Below are 26002 nucleotides of genomic sequence, written 5' to 3'. Positions count from 1 at the left end.
TACAACTTTAGAACTTTCTCAGTTCTATAACTACGATTTCCTTTTTCATTTGCCTGGTTGCTTATTAGTGTTTCTCCAAGTAGATTTAGGCACTCTTCTGTGGATTGTGGTCTTTACTGCTAGGCCAAGCATCCTCTCTGATACATGTGAAAATTTGTTGTTCATCAAGTTAGTGGTATGCATTTTTGATATTTATAGTTTGTATCCAAGTATAAATCCTTCCATCTTTTGTTACCTAACCATTTTTCTGAGCTTTATCTAACAGCTTTTTTTTTTTTTTAAATACTTATTTATTTTGAAAGGCAGAGTTACAGAGAGGCAGAGAGAGAGAAAGTCTTCCATCCACTGGTTCACTCTCCAGGTGGCTGCAACTGCCAGAGCTGCGCCGATCCAAAGCTAAGAGCCAGGAGCTTCTTCCGGATCTCCCATGAGGGTGCAGGGGTCTAAGCACTCGGGCCATCTTCTACCACTTTCCCGGGCCATAGCAGAGAGTTGGATTGGAAGTGGAGCAGCAGGAACTTGAACCAGTGCCCACATGGGATGCCAGCACTGCAGGTAGCGGCTCCATCCAGTACGCCACAGTGCCAGCCCCCCACCACACTGACTTTTGATCTTATTTTTTATTAATGTGGATTAACTTTTTATTACTGAATTATGAATTTCTGACCATGGAAGTTCTAAGATGCAAGGGCTGGAGCTAATTTCTGAAAACTGGTATTGACCACTCTGCCTGTTTGAGTGTGACTGTATAAAAATTAGTTGCTTTTGGGGCTGGCACTGTGCCGTAGCAGGTAAAGCCACCGCCGGATCGTGAAACAGTGGATTGAAGACTTTCTCTGCCTCTGCCTCTGCCTCTCTGTAACTTTGCCTTTCAGGTAATTAAATAAATCTTAAAAAAAATTAGTTGTTCTTGTGCATTGTTTTAATAAAGCATTTTCTCTTTCATGTAGCCATACTTAAATTTACATTTATACATAAAATCTTGTTATTTTCTGATGAGGAGAGGTATTAGTTCTGTTTGCTTTTTTTCAAAATCAAGGTGCATGTTACACATTAGTTTGTTGGAATTCTGTTACTCTTTTCTTCTTTTGAATTAACTTCTGTGGCAGAGATAAGTATGGAAACATTAACTTGATAGCATTGATGGCTCTCAGGTCAATGGGATTTTCTTTTGTTAGCCTAGAATTTGTTACTGAAGTTTGGAAATGTGAAGGTAAATTCAGAATACATTTTGAAAGCCAGTAATGTTTTGAAGGTTTACTATATAAAATATTCTTATTGATCATTAGTGTAAATTTAGTTGTCTGATCTAGGATTTGGCTTTATTAGAGAAACGTAGAAATAAATTTACTTGAGAAACTTAGTGTTGGTTTATAAGTAAGTTTCTGTTATGAAAATTGATTAGCCAGGACATTTCATTGTAAAAAATGCCTTAACATAAATTATAAGCTTTTTTACATGTGGTTTTTTACTCTAGTAATAGCCACATTTGAATTACCATTATGGTCTGCTCAACTGATATCATTTTTTGAGTTTTTATTAATATTGTTTTTATATAAGGTTTGCCATTTGGATTAGACCCATCATTCTTCCAACTTATCCTAGGAACTATGTTCTAAACAGATGTAGTTAATCTCATTGATCACCTCAAAGACAAAGAGTTTCCAAAATGTTTCAGATACCTTAATTTTGTTTTAAACAAAATTACTTAAGTGACTTCTGAACTTATTTATTTATATTTTGGTAGGCTTCTTGTGGCTTTCTATCTTTTGTGTGAAATAAATAAGTCCTACAGATTATGACATTTATGAGATACAGAACATATGAGTATGTTATTTAATAGTTCTATTTTTCCAAAAATTTACTTTGCAGTTTTTAAGAGGAATTAAAGTCTGCACATAAATCATATCTGATTAATTCCTACAGAAAGATTTCTATGATTATAAATATCCTATTAATAGGTTTAAATATTTTTAAGACTTGTGATCTGTATTGCAAAACTGTTTCCAGAAAGGTTTAACCAGAATATATACTCATGCATTAATGGAAGTACTGCCTGCTTTCTTAAATATGATTATATTGTTAAAAGTCACAAATTTCTTGAACAAAATATATAATTTAATGGATATTTATCAGCGAATTTAGAGTTTTGAATATATATTCACTGGTTATTTGAATTATTCATTCAAGTTCTTTGTCTATTTTTTCTTTTTTTTTTTTTTATATACAGAAGATCAGTTTAGTATATATTAGGTAACGATTTCAAGAGTTTGCCCCCATATAGCAACACAAAGTGAAAAAAAATACTGTTGGAGTACTAGTTATAGCATTAAATAAGAGTGTACAGCACATTAAAGACAGAGATCCTACATAATATTTTTTTTAAATTAATTAATTTTCTATGCCATTTCCAATTTAACACCAGGTTTTTTTTTTCATTTCCAGTTACTGACGCCATGAACAGGAGTGTCAAATTGTTAAGTCAGCAACAGGAGTCACTATGTACTTACATCCCATGTGGGATCTGTCCTTAATGTGTTGTCTAATGTGCAGTGATGCTATAACTAGTACTGAAACAGTATTTTTACACTTTGTGTTTCTGTGTGGGTACAAACTGATGAGATCTTTACTAATTATATACTGAATCGATCTTCTGTATATAAAGATAATTGGAAGTGAAAAAAAAAACCTGGTGTTAAATTGTCTATTTTTTTCTATTGAGGGTTAGTCTTTTCTCATTGATTTTAAAATAACTGTTTACACATATAATAAAGATTCTGTGCCATTGTTTTTGCTAAGACTGCTGATCACTAGTGCTTTTGGAACAATCAATATTTAAAAGGATTTGACAAAGAAATCTTAATTAAGAAAAGCTTAGTAGACTGGCATACTCCTTCCCTATGCCCCTCCCCACCTCCATTTTCTTACTTCATGTTTTATTCACTGTGTGATTTTTACGTCCGTTTTAAAAAACCTGTGCTCATCTTTGAAATATACTATTTTATGCCCCCCATCCTGCTTTTACAACTTTCTCCTTTTGCAAATACATTGTTTTATGCTTTGAGCCCTAAAAGTACGTTGATTACCATTATTTCTTTTTCATGTTTCATAGACACTCAAATACCAGCTAGTCAAAATAAACCCTCTAAGAGACTTAACTTTATGGCTTAATTGGTTTTATTCCATGTTTATATAACAGCAGGAAACTATTACACTAAAGTTGTGTTTATATTCCATTGATGTATGTTTCTTTAAGGAGAACTTTGATTGCTCTATATCCTATTTGTTACTAATTAATCTTATTTCTTTCTTATAATTGATTCATGTTATAAATTTCATATCACATTTAAATCTGTTTAACCTTTTTCTGAAAAACTTTCTTGAATGTATATTACTTGGTTTTTCATATTTGACAATAAAAATTTTATTTCCACACTTATATAGTTACAATGTTAGTCTTTTCTCCACTTAACATATGGTTTTAGGATGTGTATGTATTCCTTTTGGTTAATAAAACTTGAAAGAGTGATTAAAGTTTTACTAAAATGACATCATGAAACTTTTATTCTTGTTTTGTCAGAGATCTTTGTTTTTTTGGAGGAAATACTATCATATTTTTAATGTTACAGAGTCGATATTTGGTTACATAGCTTTCTTCCTGGACTAGTTATCTGGAAATCTAATGTAAATATATTTTGTTATATAGACATATCTACATTATTTGGCTTAATTTTCTATCCAAAGCTTATTGATCATCACAGAAAAATGTTTATAATCCCTGAAATTTTAGAGTCAGTATTATTTTGGCTTAAATATTAGAAATGTTTTGGAAATCACTATTTTATGATATTGCATTTTAAGACTTTTAAAATTTCTTTACTTATCCTAAAAGATATTCCTTTAAACAAGTTTTTGTTAATACCTTGTTTTTTAAAATACAGATTCATACCTTAGTGGAGAGTTTGAAACTTTCTATCACTGATCAACAACTCCCTATGTTTATCCGCATAATGCAACTTGGGATTGCTCTTTACTATGGAGAAATAGGCAATTTTAAAGATGGAGAAACAGAAGATCCTACTTGTCACAATAAAGATATGTTAGGAAACATTTCGGGTAAGTATAGTAAAAATTTCATTTAGAGTTACTTTTTTTGTTTTGAAGATTTATTTATTTGAAAGAGTATCAGAGAGAAAGAGGAGGAGAGGTGAAGTGAGAGAAGAGAGAGATCTTCGTCCACTGATTCACTCCCTAAAAGGCCACAATGATTGGGGCTGAGCCAGTCCAAATCAGCAGGCTGGAACTCTATCTGGGTCTCCGATGTGGGTGACAGGGTCCCAAGGACTTGGTCTTCTCCTGCTGATTTCTCAGGCATGTTAGCAGGGAGCTGGGTCTTTCTGCTATTGCGTTTCTGAGGAAAGTTTGAGATGTAGGATTTTTGTTGTTGGTTGAGAGACAAAATTAATAAGTGAAATGTTAGTTAGCTTATTCTTTGTATTTGTCAAATACTTTTAAAATTACATGTGATTGATAAACTACTTTCCACATAACATTAACCCTATCTAGAAAAGGAAAATTACATAGTGCACCATAAAGAAACTTTGAGAATGATAATGGTAAATTATTGATTTGAAATAATAATAGCTAATATATGATTTGTTGTTACCTTACAATGATGAACGTGGGAAGACATTTTAAAGGATTTATAGTTCTTTTTTCCCCTAGTTAAATCCTGTTGATTTAAAATGACTTGATTTTGATTGATAGATACTGATGATGAAACAAGAATAGATATGCAGTATCCTGCTCAGTACAAAGGCCAAGAATTGTATCCACAACAAGAGGATGAACAGCCACAGGGATGGGTATCATGGGCCTGGTCATTCGTACCTGCAATTGTGAGTTATGACGATGGTGAAGAAGACTATCTTGGTAATGATCCTGCATCAACCATGCATCAGCAAAAAGCACAGACTTTGAAGGATCCTATTGTTTCTATAGGATTTTACTGCACAAAGGCAACTGTGACTTTTAAGGTATGTTTTCTTCCTCTTGTAGTCCATATCTCTGCCTATTTTAATCCTTAATTTTTGGTTGCTAGTAAGATTACAGCGTAACTCGTTTGTTTTGTGCTCAGTAGCATCCACTAGTTTACTCTCTAAATGCCTGCAGTGGCCAGGGCTGGAGCTGGGAGTTGGGAACACAGTTGAAGTCTCCCATGTGTTGGCCAGAACACAGCTACCTGAGCTATCTGCTGTTTCCCACTGTCTGCATTCACAGGAAGCTGGAATCAGGAGTCAGAGCTGTGGGTTGATCCCAGGTACTCCCATCTGGGATGTGGACATTTTAACCATTAAAAGCCTTCTCCCCACCAGTTTTGTTCTTTATCAACTTCATGGAGACTTTTTTTCCTTCTTGCCAAATCATTCATTTGCTGTACAATCATGCCTTATTACTTCCTTTTAAAAAGGAAAGCATATCAGAGAGAGAGAGAGAACTCTAGAGAGATCTTCCATCTGCTGATTTGCTCATTATATGGCCACAATAGCTGGAACTGTGCTGATCCAAAGCCAGTAGGTTGTTCCAGGATTCCCACATGGGTTTAGGGGCCCACGTGTTTGGACCATCTTTCACTGCGTTTCCAGGTGCATTAGTAGGGAGCTGGATAGGAAGTGGAACCTGAACTTGAACTGCTACCCATATGGGATGCTAGCAGTTTGGTGGTGGCTTTACTGGTATGCCACAGTTCCAGACCCCTCCCTGACCTTTTTCTGTTTTTAAAGATGTATTTACTTATTTGAAAGGCAGAGTGACTGAAGGGAGGGAGGGAGGAGGAGAAAGAGAGAGGGAGAGGGAGAGAGAATGAATGAATGAATCAGTCTGTCTCCTATCTGCTGGTTCACTCCCTAAATGGCTGCAGCAGTCAGGATTTGGCCAGGCAGAAATCAGGAGCTAGGAGTTCCATCTTGGTCTCCACAAAGGTGACAGGAGTAAATGAAGTACTTGGGCCACTTTCTGCTGCCACCCCCTAGTTGTGTTAGCAAAGAGCTAGATTGGAAGCTGAGAAGCTGGGACTTGAACCAGCATTCTGAATGGGATGCGAGGTGCCACAAATAGTGGCTTAACCTGTGCCACAACTCTGCCCCCTCCCTGGCTTTTTATAATACTGTGAGCATACATACAGCATTCCTTAACAGTATCTTAATTTATTCAGTATCTTTTTATTAATTTTTTAAAAAAGATTTATTTACTTATTTTGAAAAAGTTAAAGAGAGGGAAGGAGAGAGGGTTTCCATTTGCTGGTTCACTCCCTAGATGTTGGGCTAGTGCTGGAGCCACATGGGAGGCAAACACTTGAGCCATCTTCTAGTGCTTTCCCCAGGCCTTTAGCAAGCAGCTGGATTGAAAGTGGAACAGCTGTGTTCAAACTGGCACCCATATAGGATGCTGGCCAAGCAGATGATGACTTTACCCACTACGCCACAACACTGGCTCCAGTAGATTTTTATTAATACCAGCTGTATTCCTGGCACTATTGTCTGGAGATACTACAGTGAACAGATACAAATTCTTGCCTATTAGAACTTAAATTGTTGTTAAAAATAAGTAAGAAAGATGTATTGATGTTAAGGGCTATGTAGAAAAAAGAGGGAAATGGAATAGGGAGTGCTTTCAAAAAAGTTGTGAGCAAGGAATCCTTGCAGATATGTGTGAATTTGCATTCCAGGAATACAAATATAAGCACCCCAAAACTTCAAGGATCAGTAAGGAGGCCACTGGGGCATAGTGGGCCAGTGTGAAAAAAAGTATGCAGTCAGATCAAGAGGTTTAGGAGTCTGGAGCAATCTTTAAGTTGTAAAACTGTGTAGATTGTTTGAGTTTTTTCCCCTTTTATTCTGAGATGGAAACTTTTGGATAATATTTAGCAGAAGAGTTACATGTTGATCTGAGTTGTATTTTAAATTGGATCACTGTGATTATTATAATAAGAATATAGAGGAGGAAAAGCAGAAATTAGACAATCACATAGGAATGCAATATTCAAGCAATAGATGATAAAGGCTTGGATGAGGGTGGTAGCAAGTGGAGGTGTTTTGGATATGTTTTGAGAGTAGGTAGGATTTTTCAATAGTTCTTATTATGGGCCACGAATGAAATAAAGAGAATCCAAGAGTGGCTAGGTATAGGCTTCTAGAAGTTGTCTTCTGATTGTTTCTATCTTTGAGGAGTTCACTTAACTCAGAATTAGGATGAGGGAGGGAGGTAAAGATTTGAGGAAAGGGGATATATGAATCATCTTGGGGAGAATGAGGAGTAAATGGTCTTGGGAAATACTGTATACGTTCACTACTGACAGTAGGGACCTATCAGACAAAACTGATCGTGAATTTGAAGAGGCCCCAGTCATCATGGTTGCATAGTTTTTCTGTAGCCATTTTCTGCTACTTGTGTAAAGATAAATGGTGAAGGCTAGGTAGAAGACAATATCAACAGGAGCAGAGATTAAGAAATGGAGGAGACCAGATTTTTGGAATGATCATCTCTGTGAATACTGAAATCGCCAAGAATTATGACAGTGGTAATGTGGGACAGAATCGACGACTGAAATCTCCATAGAATGAGTGGAATGACCTGGGGATTTGATTTCATGACTACAGCAAGGAGGGGTGTTGGAGCATACAATCTATTCCATATTTTTGCTGCTTTGAAAACTGACATTTACAAGGTTACTTCAAAATGTTCAAGGAAGAATGAGATTAAGGATTTTTTTTGTTGTTGTTGTTCAAATTTTTTTTTACGTCCTGCCTCGTTTTTTCATAATACACATTTTTGAAGACCTTTCTTATGTTCAGGTTTCTCTCGATACGTGTATTTGCTATTTGAACACTTCCCTTTCTTTAAACATTTCATGTCTGATGCTTTTTCATACTAGTCTTTGCTGCTTTTCTTGTGCCTGATCTTTGAATTTTGGGTTATGGGGCTTAGACTTTTTTTTTCTTTCATTTTAAGATTTATTTATTTGAAAGGTTGAGTTAAATGACAGAGAGAGGGAGGTATCTTCTATCCGCTGGTTAACTCCCCAAATGGCTGCGATGGGTGGAGCTGGGCCTATCCAAAGTTAGGAGCCAGGAGCTTCTACTGAGTCTCCCACGCAGGTGCAGGGACACAAGAACTTGGGCCATCTTCCACGGCTTTTTCAGGCCATAGAAGAGAGCTGCATGGGAAGTGGAGCCAGCTGGGTCTTGAACCGGTGCCCATATGGGATGCTGGTGCTGCAGGCAGTGGCTTTAACCAAATACGCTACAGCGCCGGCCGCAGGGCTTGGACTTTTTCTAAATATTCTCTAATGTGTGGCTCAGTAGAACACAGCTAGATCTTTGTATATGCTTCTGCATTCAGTCTGAAATATTTTGGTTGGTGAATGCAAATACTTTTTGGTCTCACAAAAATATGTAGTTGGAAGGGGAGGAATATTTTAATAACTTACTAAGAAAATTGTGGATATTCTTTTTTGATAGTACTCTAAAAGTCATTAGGTGGTTATTTAAAAATGGTTTGTTGGGGCAGGTAGTTAGTCTAGCAGTTAAGATGTCAGCTTCCTACCTCACAGTACCTCGGTTCAATACCTGGCTCCTGCTTCTGATTCCAGCTTCCAGCTTCCAGCTAATGCACACGCTGAGAGGCAGCAGTGATGTCGTAAGTTTCTGCCACCTACGTGGGAGAACTGGTTTGTGTTTGTAGCTCCTGGCTTCCCAGTCCTGGCCATTACTAGCATTTGAGGGAGTGAACCAGCGGAAGGAAGATATTTCTGTCTCTTTGTTTTTTTTTCCAAAAAACAAAAACAAAAACAAATGTTCTCTTGTGTCTTGAGCACTTGGAAATTTTCTGGTATGTATTCTGACATCCATGTACCTACCCTTCTATTTGTTATCTGTGCACCGACCTATCTCTTCATCTGCTTTTCATCTTCCAAAAATTTATGGACCCTTTTTTTAGTTTTCGTTTCCTCCCCAGTTTTTCTTTGTGAGTTTATTTCTTCATTACTGCATTTTTGGGAAGTACGGAACTAAACCAGTAAAATGTTACTATAAGTATTATTTCAGGTAGCTTATTAGATTTTTGAGAGATAATAGTGTAAAAAGGAAGTCAAATTTATGCTATCATAATGTTTTTAATTTAACTTGGATTGTTTGTTAACTGCCTGAAATAAATTTAATTCATTTGGTAGTAAAGCTATATAATTTATAACTACAACAGATGGCAGGTTAAAATATATTTTAAAATATTTTTTAAGAACTTTTTCTAGTTAAAAATCATTTAGTATTTTCTATTCTGACAAAAACTGAAAAAATACATATAATAATAAGTTTCAGTGAAAGTTTGTCACAACTTGATTTAAACCAATCAAAAGGTTTTTTCTGGTTATTAGTGGGACAAAAATGATAAAAATTTATAAGCTGTGCTGTTTCAACACCATCATTTTTTCTGAATTAGTGAAACATTTTTATAATTCAATTAACTGATTTAATTTTGATTAGATATAAATTTGTAAAGTAAAAATCTTTAAAGATATAAAAAGTTACTGTTGCCAACAATTGTTAGGTATTTAGTCAATTTTAGAATATCAGATTAAGACACTTATTTTTAGTGTTGATTTGTAAAGTCAAGGTTTGCTCGTTCAGTTTTATCTTTTTGTGTAATTTTTGCCTACTTGCTTTGAAATTTAAAATTATTCTGGTGCATTTCTATTAACTCGATTGATGAGAAGAATTGTATTCAGCTGAAGATAGTCATTTACATATAAACTCTTACAGACTGTTAGGTAGTATTTATGGTTTGTGTATCTTTTCAACATTTTGAATAATTTTTGTTTCTCAGACTTTTCTCTAAGGAAAATATGTTGATTATTAGGAGGAAAACATTAGATTTCATTGTTCAGCTTAGATCTGAGGAATGTATGGAATTAATTTGTGGTTCATATTTTGGTCAGAAAATAAGGTCATATTTCTACATTAGCATTTTGAACAGTTGATATCAGTCCAACAAAAATCATGCCAAATTAAATGTAGCATTTTTCTAATAATGTTTAAAATTGTTCTTGTAATGTTTGAGTCCTTTTAATCAATTAATTGCTTTTTCTCTGCAATAATGGTAGACAGCTGAAGGATGATCAAGTTTAAAAAATTCAGTTTTACTTAAACATTGTAGATTATGGAATTGTACTTTTAAACAGCAACATTATATATAGTAGCAGTACTAGAAACATTCAAAAAAGAGCTTACGAAATACAAAATATATAAAAATTTCTCTAGTGTAAGAAAAGAGTAATTAGTTGATTCTTAATATATAGAAGTCAAGTTGATTCTCAGTATAAAGAAGTTATCATGCTTTGAGTGATAAGTTTTCAGTTCTGTAACTTATTTGGCCTAAGATAAATACTGGTTTTTAGATAAGATTGGGCTCTTTCAGTGTGGTATGGCTATAGACAATGCTGATTTTTAAGAAGTATGATGTTGACTTTGCATTTGAGTTTGAAGAATACTCTACCTCCATTTCACAAGAATAAGGGTGTTAAGTCATTTGCAAACAAAGGCAGAATAACTTTTTTTTAAGACCTTTTTTTGGGGGGTAATTTTAAGAATCACAGAAATGAGTTTACTTATATTCCTTACTAAGTGTCCTCTGTTTTTATGCTGTGTTACGCTATCGTAGTACTTTTGCCAAAGCTAAGAAATCAAACATTGATGCATTAATGTTAAATCCCAGAGTTTACTTAAATGTTAAACTATCCTTTTTCTGTGCCTTGATTCAAACCAGGATACCTCATGACAATTATAAAAATACTTTATAATTTAAGGCATCTGATTTTTTGATAAATTTAAATAATATGTTGTAAACTTAAGAGGAGCGACAACCTTATTTTTCTTTTGTCAGTATCTATCTTGTTATCTAGTAGGCACTCAGAATTTATTACATGACTGATTAGGTCTCTGAGATACACTTAATATGTAACATACTTTGACATTTTACATCCATAATCCTACTAATTGCATAAGAATTGGAAAGACATTTGTTGATTCTATTTGTGTTTCACAGCTTTCTTTTTTGTTAGAGATAGTGAGAAATCTTGGAAATGACCGAACTAAACATGGGTGGCTATAATAATGAATATAGAATGTCTAGGTTATTTTATGTAAATTTTTGGCAGAATAAATGAATTGTTTTATAAGTACATGAACTATTTAATGACCATTATTTATATAGCTTTCACTTTTAAAGCAATGTTAAGGAAGAGGAGTTAGAAAAAGTGGCATTTAAATAAGTTTAGACCAGCATATTCAACCTTCAAACCATGGATAATTTGTTACAGCTGTTTTTGTTGCACCTGTTTTCCTGCTTAATAATTAAATTTCCCGAATCTTAAAATTGGCCTTGTTCTCATCAGTTCATCATAATCATGACAGTTTATTGCCATTTAATGCTAATTTTGATTTACTTAATATTCTTATATTTCTTAGCTCACTGAAATGCAAGCTGAGAATAGTTATTACAGTCCCCAGAAAGTAAAATCTAAAGAAGTATTGTGTTGGGAACAAGAAGGAACTACAGTTGAGGTAATGTTTCAACAATGAGAATATTTTTTAAAAATCGAGTGGTTTTTAAAATTAATGTTTAATAAATACAGATGTTTATTCCAAGTAGCATAGTTGAAACCCTTATATTTATAGTTCTGTGTTTCTATTGTAGTAGTCAGCATACTGAGTTTATGAATTACTCCTTTAAGAAAGACTTTACTATTATATGCAGCATTAATTTATTCTTTAAATTTTTCATTTGCCTTCTATATGCTTGGATGTGTGAATGTAGACTGTTTATGAAGTGCCAGTCATTGAGGAAACAAAGATTTGAGGACACACAGATAAGGAAGATCTCCCTTCCTTCCTTCCTTCCTCCCTCCCTCCCTCCCTTCCCTCCTTCCTTCTATTTTTTTAAGAATAAAATAAATAAAATAAATAGGAAGAAGCAATTTGTTTTCATAGCGTTCAGGATCTGTGAATACATTTGGAAAGGCCATAATCCTAAAGACATTTGAGTAATTCAGAAAATATACAAGGAAATGTTATGACATTTTTTTTTAAAAAATTTATTTATTTGAAAGGCAGAGATACAGAGGTGGGAGGGGTGGGAAGAGAGACACAGAAAGATACGTGCATTGCTGATTGAGTCTCCAAATGGCCCCAACAGCTGGGGCTGGATAGGCCAAAGCCAGGAGCCCAGAACTTCACCTGAATCTCCCATGTGGGTGGCAAGGATGCATGTACTTGGGCCATCTTCTACTGCATTCCCAATTTCATTAATAGGAAGCTTGGTTGGAGATGAAGCCATTGGGACTTGAACTGGCACTCCTGTATAGCCTGGTGCTATAAGCAGTGCCTTAACCTGCTGCATCACAGTGCAAGTCCTCCATAACGTTTTTGTTAAATACAAGTTTTTAATTATAACATTTCCTTTCCTCTTAAAGGCGCTTATGATGGGAGAGCCTTTCTTTGACTGCCAGATTGGGTTTGTAGGTTGCAGAGCCATGTGCCTTAAAGGAATTATGGGTGTAAAAGATTTTGAAGAGAATATGAATAGAAGTGAAACTGTAAGTCAAAAACTCCCTTTCCTCCCTTTTGTAGATAGGATGTTGGTATACTGAAATGCTTACTGGAATGTAAAACTTGTTAGACTATTTATCTGTCTTTTTTTTTTTTTTGAAGATTTATTTATTTATTTGAAAGAGTTACACAAAGGAGAGGCAGAGAGAGAGAGAAAGGTCTTCCATCCGATGGTTTTACTCCCCAATTGGCTGCAACAGCTGGAGCTGCATCCATCCGAAGCCAGGAGCCAGGAGCTTCTTCTAGGTCTCCCACATGGGTGCAGGGCCCAAGGATTTGAGCCATCTTCTTCCTTCCCGGGCCATAGCGGAGAGCTGGGTCTGAAGTGGAGCTGCCGGATCTCGAACCGGCGCCCATATGGGATGCCGGTGCTTCAGGCCAGGGCATCAACCTGCTGTGCCACAGCATTGGCCCCATCTTAAAAGAGGAGCTTTACTGTTTTTCCTGCAAGAAATTATAGAACTCTGGGGAATTTAGAGTTGATAACATTTAAAACCTGGTTAGTAATTTCAAATAGTTTCCAATACATAAATGTTTCTTTTTTCTTGTTTATGCAATTACTTGGCGTTCTTTGTTGGCTTGTTAAAATAATAGATGATGAAAATGGAGAATGCATTCCTCATATTTTTATAGTACTTAAAGTTTTACTAATTTCTATTGACTGTTGAATGAGTGTTATAAAACCAAGAGGTTTGTTTCCCTTCACAGTGTAATGATTTTCATCTTGTTAATAAGTTTTGCATTTATTTTTAGGAAGCCTGTTTCTTCATTTGTGGTGAAAATTTGAGTACAAAAGGTTTGACGTATCTTACAAATTCTTTATTTGATTACCGGAGCCCAGAAAATAATGGTACTCGTGCAGAATTTATCTTGGATGCAGCTCATCATAAGGTCAGAAAATATATATATGATGCAAATTCTAGGCTATTTGAGTAGACACGTTGTGTGAATTTTTGTGATTAACATCTTTTCTCAAATAGTATCTTATGAATACTAATTACTTATTGACAAATACTGATACATTTATAATTTTGTGGCTCAACTTTTATATCTAGAAAGATTTGAGGAGTGCTAGGGGTCTTTAGTTTTATATAGTATATAATTGTTTATTTTTATCCTATGGTTAAAGTAGACATGGAAGAAAGCATATATGTAGAATTTTTATTATGTCTGGAGTTCCAGATTGGTGGGAGGAAATGAGGAATTTTACTTTTTACTATGTTTATTTATTTATTTATTTATTTATTTATTTTTGACAGGCAGAGTGGACAGTGAGAGAGAGAGAGACAGAGAGAAAAGTCTTCCTTTTTGCCGTTGGTTCACCCTCCAATGGCCACCACGGCCAGCGCACTGCGCTGATCTGAAGGCAGGAGCCAGGTGCTTCTCCTGGTCTCCCATGGGGTGCAGGGCCCAAGCACTTAGGCCATCCTCCACTGCAGTCCCTGGCCACAGCAGAGAGCTGGCCTGGAAGAGGGGCAACTGGGACAGAATCCGGCGCCCCGACCGGGACTAGAACCCGGTGTGCCGGCGCCGCTAGGCGGAGGATTAGCCTGTTGAGCCACGGCACCGGCCAACTATGTTTACTTTTTATTGTCTGAATTTTTAATGTAAGATTATAGTAATATATTTATGGAATATTAACAAGTTTATGGACTAAATTTAGTAGTTCAAAAAGTTACATGAATATTAATAGAATAAATATTTTGGTAGTTTAAACTTTTTTTTAAAGGAATTTCTTTCTTTTTTTTTTTAAAGATTTTATTTATTTATTTGAGAGGTAGAGTTACAGACAGTGAGAGGGGAGAGACAGAAAGGTCTTCTGTCTGTTGGTTCACTCCCCAGTGGCTGTAACAGTTGGAGCTGTGCTGATCCAAAGCCAGGAGCCAGGTGCTTCTTCCCAGTCTCCCATGCAGATGCAGGGGCCCAAGGAGTTGGGCCATCTTCTACTGCTTTCCCAGGCCATAGCAGAGAGCTGGATTGGAAGAGAAGCAGCCGGGACTAGAACCAGTGCCCATATGGGATGCCAATGCTGCAGGTGGAGGATTAACCTTCTGCGCCATGGCATAGTTTAAACTTTTTTTAGCATTTACTTTCACTGTTAGGTTAATACTGAACTGCATAATTAAACATTTATTTAGAATTTTTAGTTTAGAGTTTCAATTGTTTCATGTAAATTTCTTGAAATACGTAAGGGCTAACTCTTGAGAGTATACATTATTAGATTTTTGTGATAGTGATAAAGGTTAAGAGTGTATTATGGCCGGCTCTGCGGCTCAATAGGCTAATCCTCCACCTAGCGGCGCCAGCACACCAGGTTCTAGTCCCAGTTGGGGCACCGGATTCTGTCCCGGTTGCCCCTCTTCCAGTCCAGCTCTCTGCTGTGGCCAGGGAGTGCAGTGGAGGATGGCCCAAGTGCTTGGGCTCTGCACCCCATGGGAGACCAGGAGAAGCACCTGGCTCCTGCCATCGGATCAGCGTGGTGCGCCGGCCGCGGCGGCCATTGGAGGTTGAACCAACGGCAAAGGAAGACCTTTCTGTCTCTCTCACTGTCCACTCTGCCTGTCAAAAAAAAAAGTGTGTTATCCATTAAATTTTTTAAAAAAGATTTATTTATATATTTGAAAGTCAGAGTTACACAGAGAGAGAAAGAGAGGCAGAGAGAGAGAGAGGTCTTCCATCTGCTGGTTCACTCCCCTATTGGCTGCCAACGGCTGGTGCTATGCCGATCCAAAGCCAGGGGCTTCCTCCAGGTTTCCCATGTGGATGCAGGGGTCCAAGGACTTGGGCCATCTTCTGCCGCTTTCCCAGGCCTTAGAAGGGAGCTGTATTGGAAGAGGAGCAGCTGGGATTTGAAAAAGCGACCATATGGGATGCTGGTACTGCAGGCGGTGGCTTTACCTGCTATGCCTCAGTGCCAGCCCCCTAAAAATTTTTTTAAAAATTTTATTATTTGAAGGGCAGAGTTAGAGAGTGAGAAGTATCTTCCATCTGCTGGTTCACTCCCCACATGGCTGCTGTGGCTGGAGCTGAGCCGGACTGGAGCCAGGAGCTTTTTCTGGGTCTCTCACATAGGTGCAGAGGCCCCAAACACTCGGGCCATCCTCCACTGCTTTCCCATGCATTTAGCAGGGAGCTGGATTGGAAGTGGAGCATCGTGCAGGTACCACGGGTGGTTGCTTTACTTGCTATGCCACTGCGCTGACCCCATTAAAACTGTTGATTAGCTAGATATTACTGGTGAAGTAGCAAAAATGTCTAGTAGAATTATGTATATCCTTTTGTGTGTTCTGAGATGGGAGTAACATCACTTTTCTTAGAAGTAAATTCTTTAGATAACTTCTGTTCTTTTGTTTTTGGTAATCCTTTGAGTTGACACACATTGTATGTAAGGTTATATGTGTCTTACCCATCAGATTTTAAACTCAAAAATTTTTTCTATACTGTGTTCTGTTTGTTTCTTTGTTGGCAGGAGACGTACACTGAGATAGCTGGAATGCAAAGATTTGGGGCTTTTTACATGGATTACCTGTATACAATGGAGAATACCAGTGGCAAAGGTATTGGTGTCTTTCCTTGAACAACAGAAGCAAAGACATCTTAAGAATCAGTTGATGTTTTACCAGTTGTACTCTATTAGCCAGATTTATCTTCTAGTACTTTGAGGAATCGTGTAATTTTAATGTCATAGTAGGATTTATTTAGATTTTTGGCATTTAAAATCATTCTTTGTGCATTTGGTGGAAAGACACATTGTGTATAGCCAAGTAGAATCAGTTCTTATATAGCCAAATAGAATCAGTTATTGTACATACCAAATTTGAAAAATTATGCATCAAATTTTGTATTACATTTAAAGTTTTCAAATTTCCTTTTCTGTATTAAATGCATTTCAAAGGTTATGTGGATCCTTTTATTAAAAAAGTTCTTTATCAAATAAAAAACTAGAAATAAATTCTTACAGAGGTTATGAGTTCATAGATTTTTTGTACGTGTACATATTTTTTGTTTTATATTAAGAAACATGATTTCTTCAAGTTTAACTGTCATTATGTATTATGCTTATTATTTCAGCCTTTTATATTCAAATGTTAGTGACAATTCCTTTTTTGGGTTGATTTTTTTCTTGTATTTGAAGACTTGTTTATTTAAAAATTCAGATTTCCAGGTTCTACCTCAGACCAATATAATCGCTGTTCCAGGGGAAGGGCTTGGAAAAAACCACTAAAGCTCCTAGAATTCTTTAAAGGCAAATGTTGGTTCTTTGATCATGGGGACTCTTCACCCCATACCTGCCAGCTGTTAATACAACTTACTTTATAAATTAGAAACTGAGAACCAATTTCTTACTGCTGCCTCTGAAAAGAAATGCATTTAAGACCCTTCTCTGGCTTATATTCCAGGTTAGACTCTGGGAAAGAAAAGAGAATTAAATTCCTATCATCCTGTGCAGACAAATGTCTAAAGCTGGGAGCAGAAGAGCACTGTTTCTTCTAGGACCCTCCATCCCATGCCCTAACTCGGTTACACTGTAGCTAAGGTTCCTGGGCCTCCCTGTTGTTCTGGCCAGACACAGATAGTTGTGAGTGGTATAGAACTGCAGGTTCCTCTCTTTAGAAAATCTTTTTGTTTTTGGTGTCAATAGCATTTTTAAAAAAGATTTATTTATTTATTTATTTGAAAGAGTTATACAGAGAGAGGGGAGCCAGAGGGAGGGGGAGGGGGAGGGGGAGAGCGAGGGGGGAGGTCTTCCATCTGATGATTCACCCCCCCCCCCCCATTGGCCACAACAGCTGGAGCTGCTCCGATCTGAAACCAGGAGCCAGGAGCTTCTTCCGGGTCTGCCATGCAGGTTCAGGGGCCCAAGTCTTGGGCCATCTTGTATTGCTTTCCTAGGCCATAGCAGAGAGCTGTATAGGAAGTGGAGCAGCCGGGACTCTAACCGGCACCCATATGAGATGCTGGTGCTTCAGGCCAGAGTGTTAACTCACTGTACCACAGCGCTGGCCCCCTCAGTAGTGTTTTACATCCAATCAGTAATATTCAAAAGTTATACCAACATTTGTTCAGCATTGTGTCTTTTTTTTTTTTCAAGAACAGGGAGAAGAAGGGGCAAGTGTTTTATGGGGGTCTCAGGTGTATGAGACCTTTGGCAGTACAAGGACAGGATGAGATGACCAGGCAAGCCAGATGGAAGGTCCCCAGGATTCTTTTCCTATTGATTTCTGTAATTAAAATCACAGGTCCTGTGTAAGTCCTAGCATGTGGTATAGAATAAAAATGTCAGTTGCCTTTGTTAGCTGGGTGCCCAACAGACTAGGTTCTACCTAAATATCATCAACATCTTCCCTTCTGGGAATGAAGCTCACCTAGTAAACTAGGGAACTAAAAGTGCAGTACAGTTTGAGTGACACAGTTGGCTAGCTGTCCTCATACCCCAACTCCAGTGTGCCAAGGAGGGGCTGAGAGAATGTCTCAGGTGGCTTCCTTGGCCTGGCCAGCTTATCCTGGCAGATTCCACATGGAGGACTATGGGATGCAACTCTCTAGTGCATAGTCCTCTCTTTTTGGCAATGATAATTACAGGGAAAGAAGCGGATACATATACTGATTTCACATACTGATTTCATGGGCTGTCTTCAGTATTTCAACAGCCTTGCTGTGCTCAGTATCTTAGAAATCCTCATCATTGATGGCTAGTACCTGGTCACCTTCCTGACATCCTTCTTGATGTGCATCAGAGTCAGGAATCACCTTGCAGTTGAAGATACCCAGCTGTGAGGCTTTTCCTCCTTGGTTATTAAATCCCAGCTGAGCTTCCAGGAGGCTTCTTCAGTGTGATGATTTGGGTTAGACACTGGGTCAACCCATTGTTGTTGTCTGGGTGATAGACTGTCTCATGGGGTGGAATCTATGCTGGAGGATTCTCATGGGCAGTTAGGAAAACCACTGTGTAGTCATTGTAAGGAATCTGGCTGTCCATCTTTGGTGAGGCCTAGTGGGCTGGACTCAGCCACCTTGGGGCCAGTATGCTGCCAGTGAAGTCTGGGAACTGGAAGCGGATGTTCTTTGGGGTCAAAAAAACAGCAGTTAATTTTTCATAGCTTTACAAAGGTGATTTGTTGATCTAGATGATTAAACTAGATCTCTGTATAAAAGATGATTTGTTAAACTAGATGATTTGTTAATCTCTGTATACAAAGAAGACCAAAACATTTATCAAGAAGCCAATCAATACTTTTGAATTAAATATTTAGTTATAAGCTAGATTAATAGTTTAATGTTAAATTATTAACATATTAGTAGTAGTAATATTATTAATAGATCATGTTAAGACCAATTGTATAAAGAGTGAGCTAAGAGAGAGGTCCAAATGAGAAAGTATTAACTTGTTTGAGGAGTTGAAGACTTCTCTGAGGTGATTTTTTTTTTTTTAAAGATTTATTTATTTATTTGGAAGAGTTACACAGAGAGAGGAGAGGCAGGGAGAGAGAGAGAGAGAGAGAGAGAAAGAGAGAGAGAGAGAGAGAGAGAAAGGTCTTCCATCTGATGGTTCACGCCCCAACTGGCCACAGTGGCTGGAGCTGAGGCAATCCGAAGCCACGAGCCAGGAGCTTCTCTCGGTCTCCCGTGGGGGTGCAGGGTCCCAAGGACTTGGGCCATCTTCCACTGCTTTCCCAGGCCATAGCAGAGAGCTGGATAAGAAGTGGAGCAGCCGGGTCTTGAACCGGTGCCCATATGGGATGCCAGTGCTTCAGGCCAGGGTGTTAATCCACTGCTCCACAGTGCCAGCCCCTGAGGTGATCTTGAAGTAACTTTTTGGGATATACAGAGAAGAAGTGAGCAGTAATTTTCTGCCCTTTTCCTTTGTAGTGCTTCCTAAATGTTTTTCTCATTGGTCAGTCTCTGGATTCATTGCCTTCTCTGATCTCTCTTAAAGTAATCTAATTCTTTTCTATGAATTTTACTACTTCTATATGTTATTGATACTTGTATTTGTATTTCTAGTCCAGACTCCTTAAATGTTCAGAATTAAATATCCACTGCATACTTGACATATTCACTTAGGTGTCTCACAGATATTTCAAAACGAGTATAGGGGCTGGTGTCGTGGCACGGTGGGTTAAGCCACCAGCTGTGCTGCTAACATTGCATGTGCGCGCTAGTTTGAGTCCTCACTGGTTCATTTCCAATCCAGCTCCCTGCTGGTGCACCTGGGAAATCAGTGGAAGATGGCCCAAGTGCTTGGAGTCTTAACATCCATTTGGTAGACACAGAAAGAATTCCTGCCCTCCTGTGACCACACTGGTTTAATCCCTTAAAAATCCTCACATTTTTTGCATTGATTTATTTAAAAATAAAATGAGAGTAATTTTTCAGATTGTGTTCTAGAATTACTTGGTCAATAAGAATAACCATTAAAAAAAGCTAACTAGAGAGAAGAAAGTAAAATTTTTTTGAGGAAAAAATGTTGGAGGAAAGTACCCATGAACATTGAGGTGGAAATGTTCTTTAGTCAGATATGTGAAAGTCTGAGAAGTCTGTTAAATTTTTGCTGGTTATTATTGTGTTATAGTTGCAAATTGTAAGCTGGCAGGTTTCTTCTTGTTTAGTGTGATGTCTTACTCATACACAGTGAATATCATATCTTGTGAAAAGGTGGAATCATTAAGTAATCTCTTACACCTGCAGATTTAGTAGTCTTTAATATTAAAACCTTTGTAGTTGTTACATTATATTTTCTGAAACCAATAGTTTGACATTTTAAATTTTTAATATTTTTTTTTTACTTCTGTAAATAATACTCAATGCTATAATAGATACCTTAGTCCTTACCTTTGCTTTTTTATTTTTATTTTTATTTTTTAATTTTTTTTTGACAGGCAGAGTAGACAGTGAGAGAGACAGACAGAAAGGCCTTCCTTTGCTGTTGGTTCACCCCCCAATGGCTGCCGCGGCCGGTGTGCTGCGGCCGGCGCACCGTGCTGATCTGAAGGCAGGAGCCAGGTGCTTCTCCTGGTCTCCCATGGGGTGCAGTGCCCAAACACTTGGGCCATCCTCCACTGCAGTCCCTGGCCACAGCAGAGAGCTGGACTGGAAGAGGGGCAACCAGGACAGAATCTGGCACCCCAACCGGGACTAGAACCTGGTGTGCTGGCGCCGCTAGGTGGAGGATTAGCCTATTGAGCCACGGTACCAGCACCTTTGCTTTTTATACAAAATGTTAGAAGATAAAATCGTAGAAACAGTCTCTACATTTTATGTACTAAATAGTAAAGAATTGTAAAAATCTGTTCACACAAACGAAGAAATAACAAAATTTCTAGCAGCTAGGGAGCCTCTGGTGTGTTCCTTTTCTATCATACTTCTTTTTCACTAGAGGAATCTGCTGCTTTGAGGTTTGTAGGGAATCATTTTCTTGCTTTGATTTACCACTCATCCACCTATTTTCCTTTTTTTTTTTTTTTGGTTTGTTTTGAAAGGCAGAATGAGAGACGAGAGAGGGAGAGACAGAAACAGATCTTTGATCCACTGGTTCACTCCCCAAATAGCTACAATAGTTGGGGGCTGTGCCAGGACAAGGCTGAAGCCAGGAACCAGATTGTACATTCAGGTCTCAAGTGATTGGCAAGGACCCAACTACTTAGATCACTTTCTGCTTCCTTCTCATGTGCATTAGCAGAGAGCTGGATCAGAAATGAAGCAGCTGGGACTTGAACCTACACTCCAATATGGAATGCTGGCATTGCAGATGGTGGCTTAATGTGCCACAATGCCAGCTTATGATTAATTTTTTGATTGTGCAGATGAATTTTTTTTAAATGATATAATTCTGTTGACGATGTTACATGCAGTTTAAAAGTGTGTTCATTTTTTTCTCAATTATCTGTTCATTTATTGCTTGCTTTTAAGTAGCTCTCTTGCTATGTTTATATTAGTGTGAATCTGTATTTGCATATACAGTGATGGTGATGGTAATGATTGTATTGGTTTTAAATTTATTGGTTTTAAATGCAAGGCTTTGTTCTAAGTGTTATATATATTATATTTATGTATAATAAAAATAATGTATAGTTATATGTATATTATTTAATTCTCATAGTAATTCTGTAAGGCAAACAACATTATCCTCATTTTACAAATGAGGAAACAGCCAACTCTATACAGATTAAGTAACTTGCAAGATTATACACCTTGTTTTCTGGGATTTGAACCTGGTTAGTGTAGCTCTAGAGCCTACATTGATAACTACTGTGTTCGTATTTCTTTCCAATCTGATTTGAATCAAGAAATTAAAAGCTTGTAGAGTTTATGAACCTAGGAAAAGTATTTTGACTTTCCAACCAGAGTATAATTTTATATGCTTCTAATATGCATTTTATTTAAAGTTCTTGATTTGTTGTGTCCTGACATTCGTTTATTTCTATAACCACATGTTAGAGTAGGACTCTTGATTCTTTATTATTGTATTTAAGGATTAATTTTTTAGTTCAACCGATAGAGCTAAAACAGGTGTGTTTTTCTTTTCTCTAAAGGTGTGAGTCTTACACAGAGACTCAGCCTCATGTGTATAAGCTTTAATGAGTAGCAGTGGGAGAGGAAAGCCAGGGTATCTTTAGTGAATAAAGGCAACTGAAGGTTTTTAGTTTCTCATCAGTGAAGTCAGGGTTGCTTGCACTCTGACAGCACAAATAGTTGGTAGAATTGTTTGATAGCTTGCAAGTTTCTTAAGAAAATTGAGTTGGATAAGAAGACAACTTTTTGTCAGGAGGTATGAAATATAGTAGTACAGGTAGATGGGGATGGGAGTGCTGTACACTAGGTTTTAACTAAGTGCTATGAAAACCTTTTCTGTTTTTGTTTGAATAAAATGGCTTAAGAATTAAAAAGTGTCATACATTGTTATGTACAATAATTGATTTATGTATTCAAACAAAGAAGTATTCATATTAGATAATGTGAATATCTGTAGAAAGAGTCAAGATTTTCTTTAGAAAACAATCTTGGTTCTTCTTTAGTATATGGACATTCAAAGGATCAAGGAACTAGAATTCTGCATCAAGGAGAATGGCCATCATAATTTTAACCTGAAAAAAGTACAAAGCAGATGATACCTGTTTTCATTTCCACGATCCCTAGAAAACTCTCAAGGAGGGGCTGGCACTGCAGTGCATCAGGTAAAGCCGCCGCCTGTGGTGCCGGTATCCCATAGAGGCATGGGTTCAAATCCTGGCCCCTCCTCTTCCATTTCAGCTCCCTGCTATGGCCTGGGGAAGCAGTAGAAGATGGCCCAAGTCCTTGGGCCCCTGTGCCCACATGGGAGATTTGGAAAAAGCTCTTGGCTCCTGGCTGGCACCGTGGCTCACTAGGCTAATCCTCCGCCTGCGACGCCGGCACCCCGTGTTCTAGTCCCTGTTGGGGCCCCGGATTCTGTCCCGGTTGCTCCTCTTCCAGTCCAGCTCTCTGCTGTGGCCCAGGAGTGCAGTGGAGGATGGCCCAAGTGCTTGGGCCCTGTACCCGCATGGGAGACCAGAAGGAAGCACCTGGCTCCTGGCTTCAGATTGGTGCAGTGCGCAGGCCTTAGCAGCCATTTAGGGAGTGAACCAACAGAAGGAAGACCTTTCTCTCTGTCTCTGTCTCTCTCTAACTCTGCCTGTCAAAAAAAAAAAAAAAAAAAAAAAAGCTCTTGGCTCCTGGCTTTGGATTGGCCTACCTGTGGCTGTGGCAGCCAATTGGGGAATAAACCAGCAGATGGAAGACTTCTCTTTCTCTCTTTCTGCCTCTCTGTAGCTCTGCCTATCAAATCAATCAAGTAATCAATCTTTTTTTTTTTTTTTAAGATTTATTTATTTATTTGAAAGAGTAACAGAGAGAGAGGCAGAGAGAGTGGTCTTCCATCCGATGGTTCACTCCCCATTTGGCTGCAATTTCTGTCTGAAACCACGAGCCAGGAGCTTCTTCTGGGTTTCCCACGCGGGTGCTGGGGCCCAAGGACTTGGGCCATCTTCTACTGCTTTCCAAGGCCATAGCAAAGAGCTGGATCAGAAGTGGAACAGCCAGGACACAATCCAGTGCCAATACAGGATGCTGGCACTGCAGGTGGTGGCTTTACCCACTATGCCCCAGCGCCGGCCCCTAAATAAATCTTGAAAAAAACACACCAAAAAACAACTCTCAAGGTGTCCTATGAATGTATAATTAAAAAAAATCTTATTTTCAATGAAACTTTTAAGATATATTAGTAGTGTAATGCAACTTCCTCCAGAATCACCCTTTCCATTCAACACAATAGTATATTGGATATATGCTAATTAAATTTTATAGAGTAATTTCCTAAGAATGACCATTTTGATTTATAGCACTTGTTACCATGTTATTAAGCAGGTAACAGGGATAATTGTTTTTTGAATCAGTTGCTTTTGTTGTCAGGAATATCTTATCTGCATTGAGAAAAATACAGATCTTCAGAGTTTTTGTATCTAGCTGATAGTGATATTAAAGCGTGAAGGTACAAACAAGATGAGAGAGGACTAATATTAATGTGTGTACTTTATATCTGATTCTTGCTTAAGTTATATAAAATTTGGTTTCTTGTAGGTTCTACAAATCAACAAGACTTTTCCTCAGGGAAAAGTGAAGATGTGGGAATAGTCCAAGAGAAGTCTACGAAAAGCCTTGTTATAGGTCCCCTTGACTTGCGCTTGGATAGCAGTGCAGTACATAGGATTTTGAAAATGATTGTTTGTGCTTTGGAACATGAATATGAGCCATATAGTAGGCTAAAACCAGGTTGGTTTGTGATTTAATTCTTAATCTATTGCTAGCTGCTTTTCATTGATTACATAATTAAATTTGTCCTATTTTATTGAGTTTACCTTTTATTGTAAGAATTTATTGATTTCATTGTTAATTTAGAGATTAAATTTTATGTAGAAGTTATAGGAGAAGTCAAGATTTGGAAATTGTGTAAGTACTTTGCCAATATTTGTTAGTATTTAACTATCATACCTTTGCAATACTTTTTCCAGAGTACACTTAGGAAATGTGATCCTTTTTTCAAATTAATGATTTTTGAAGAACCAGGCTCTAAAGTTAGTAACGTAACATTCAAGAAAATTTAGATACCACTAATAAAAAAGAATTTGCTGCACAACAATTTTTTTCAACATGGTATGAAGATATAGTTCTCATAGTTTCATAAAATAAAAGTTTGCTTTTTAATGCAGTGAAACATCTCTTAAGAAGACTAGAACATGGTAGCGTAAGAGGGAATTTAGGATAATAGTTAAGACCCCAGACTGTGGTTTCAAATCTGGCTTGCAGTTCTTATTAATCTTCTCACATTGCCTTATTATAAACACACCCAAACTGCTTGCAGATTTGACTGTACCATTTTACAGTGCTTTCAGCAATGAATGATTGATTTAGTTTCTTTCCATTTTCCCAGCATTTGATGTTGTCCCTTCTCTATTTACCCATTAAGGCAGGTGTTTATTTTAATTGGTAGTCCAAGAATCTCATTGTTTTTGTAAATATCCCTTCCTTACTAGATAATGACGTTGAATATCTTTTCCTGAGCTTATCTGCCATTTTTTTTTTATTTTTCAGTGAAATGTCCATGTGTTTTGTACACTTTTAAATTTGATTGCTTTTTTCCAAAACTTTTATTGTCATTTTAAAATTTTTTATCTAAGTTCGTGACCTGTTTTGAGCCAATTTTTTACAGCATGAATAAGGTTTAGTTTGAGCCTTATTTATTTGCTTTTGAATTTCCAATAACCCCAACACCATTTCCTCTCTTGAATTGTTTTCCCACCTTTATAAAAATCAATTGAGTATATTTGTGTGGGTCTGTTTCTGGATCTTCTAGTCTGTTGTCTGTTAATAGACCTGTGATTTTCTCCTCTGTCATTTCCATACTGACTTGATTACATATAGCTCCATAGCAAATTCTTATATTTGCAACCCTAACCACAACTGTGTAACTAATTGTTCAAGAAGTAGAAGTTTACTAGTGCTTTCAGAAATCCTCGTTTTGCTACCTTCTTGTTACTGTCCTGACCACAAGATTATATATCATCGAGTCTAACATCTTCAGTATTGCTTATTTTTGAATCCATGTAAATGGGATCACACTCTATATGCTTTTTTATCTCTGTTTTAACTGACATTATGTTTGAGAGATTTATTCTCATTGTTGTATGGATTCCCATTGTGTGAATGTACCACAGTGTATTTTTCTGTTTTACTACTGATGAGAATTGGGTTAATTATTTTACAATTTTATTTATTATTTATTGGAAAGACAAAGAGATACAGAGGAAGAAAACAGAGAGATTGTGCAC

The 26002-nt window shown here is 37.3% G+C and overlaps 1 protein-coding gene across 1 annotated transcript in view; it reads left to right on the top strand.

Moving 5' to 3' along the window:
* The window catches only part of VPS13B (vacuolar protein sorting 13 homolog B), a 785675-nt gene that overhangs the window by 67722 nt on the left and 691951 nt on the right, over positions 1 to 26002 (top strand). The window contains 7 exon segments of the mRNA XM_062188180.1: positions 3942 to 4116; positions 4768 to 5036; positions 11520 to 11615; positions 12524 to 12646; positions 13413 to 13550; positions 16129 to 16216; positions 24255 to 24446. Coding sequence (XP_062044164.1) covers positions 3942 to 4116; positions 4768 to 5036; positions 11520 to 11615; positions 12524 to 12646; positions 13413 to 13550; positions 16129 to 16216; positions 24255 to 24446 — 1081 coding nt within the window.

This window comes from Lepus europaeus, chromosome 4 (genome assembly GCF_033115175.1).
Source record: "Lepus europaeus isolate LE1 chromosome 4, mLepTim1.pri, whole genome shotgun sequence".
In the NCBI taxonomy this organism is placed as follows: Eukaryota; Metazoa; Chordata; class Mammalia; order Lagomorpha; family Leporidae; genus Lepus; species Lepus europaeus.
This window is presented reverse-complemented; position numbering and strand designations above follow the sequence as displayed.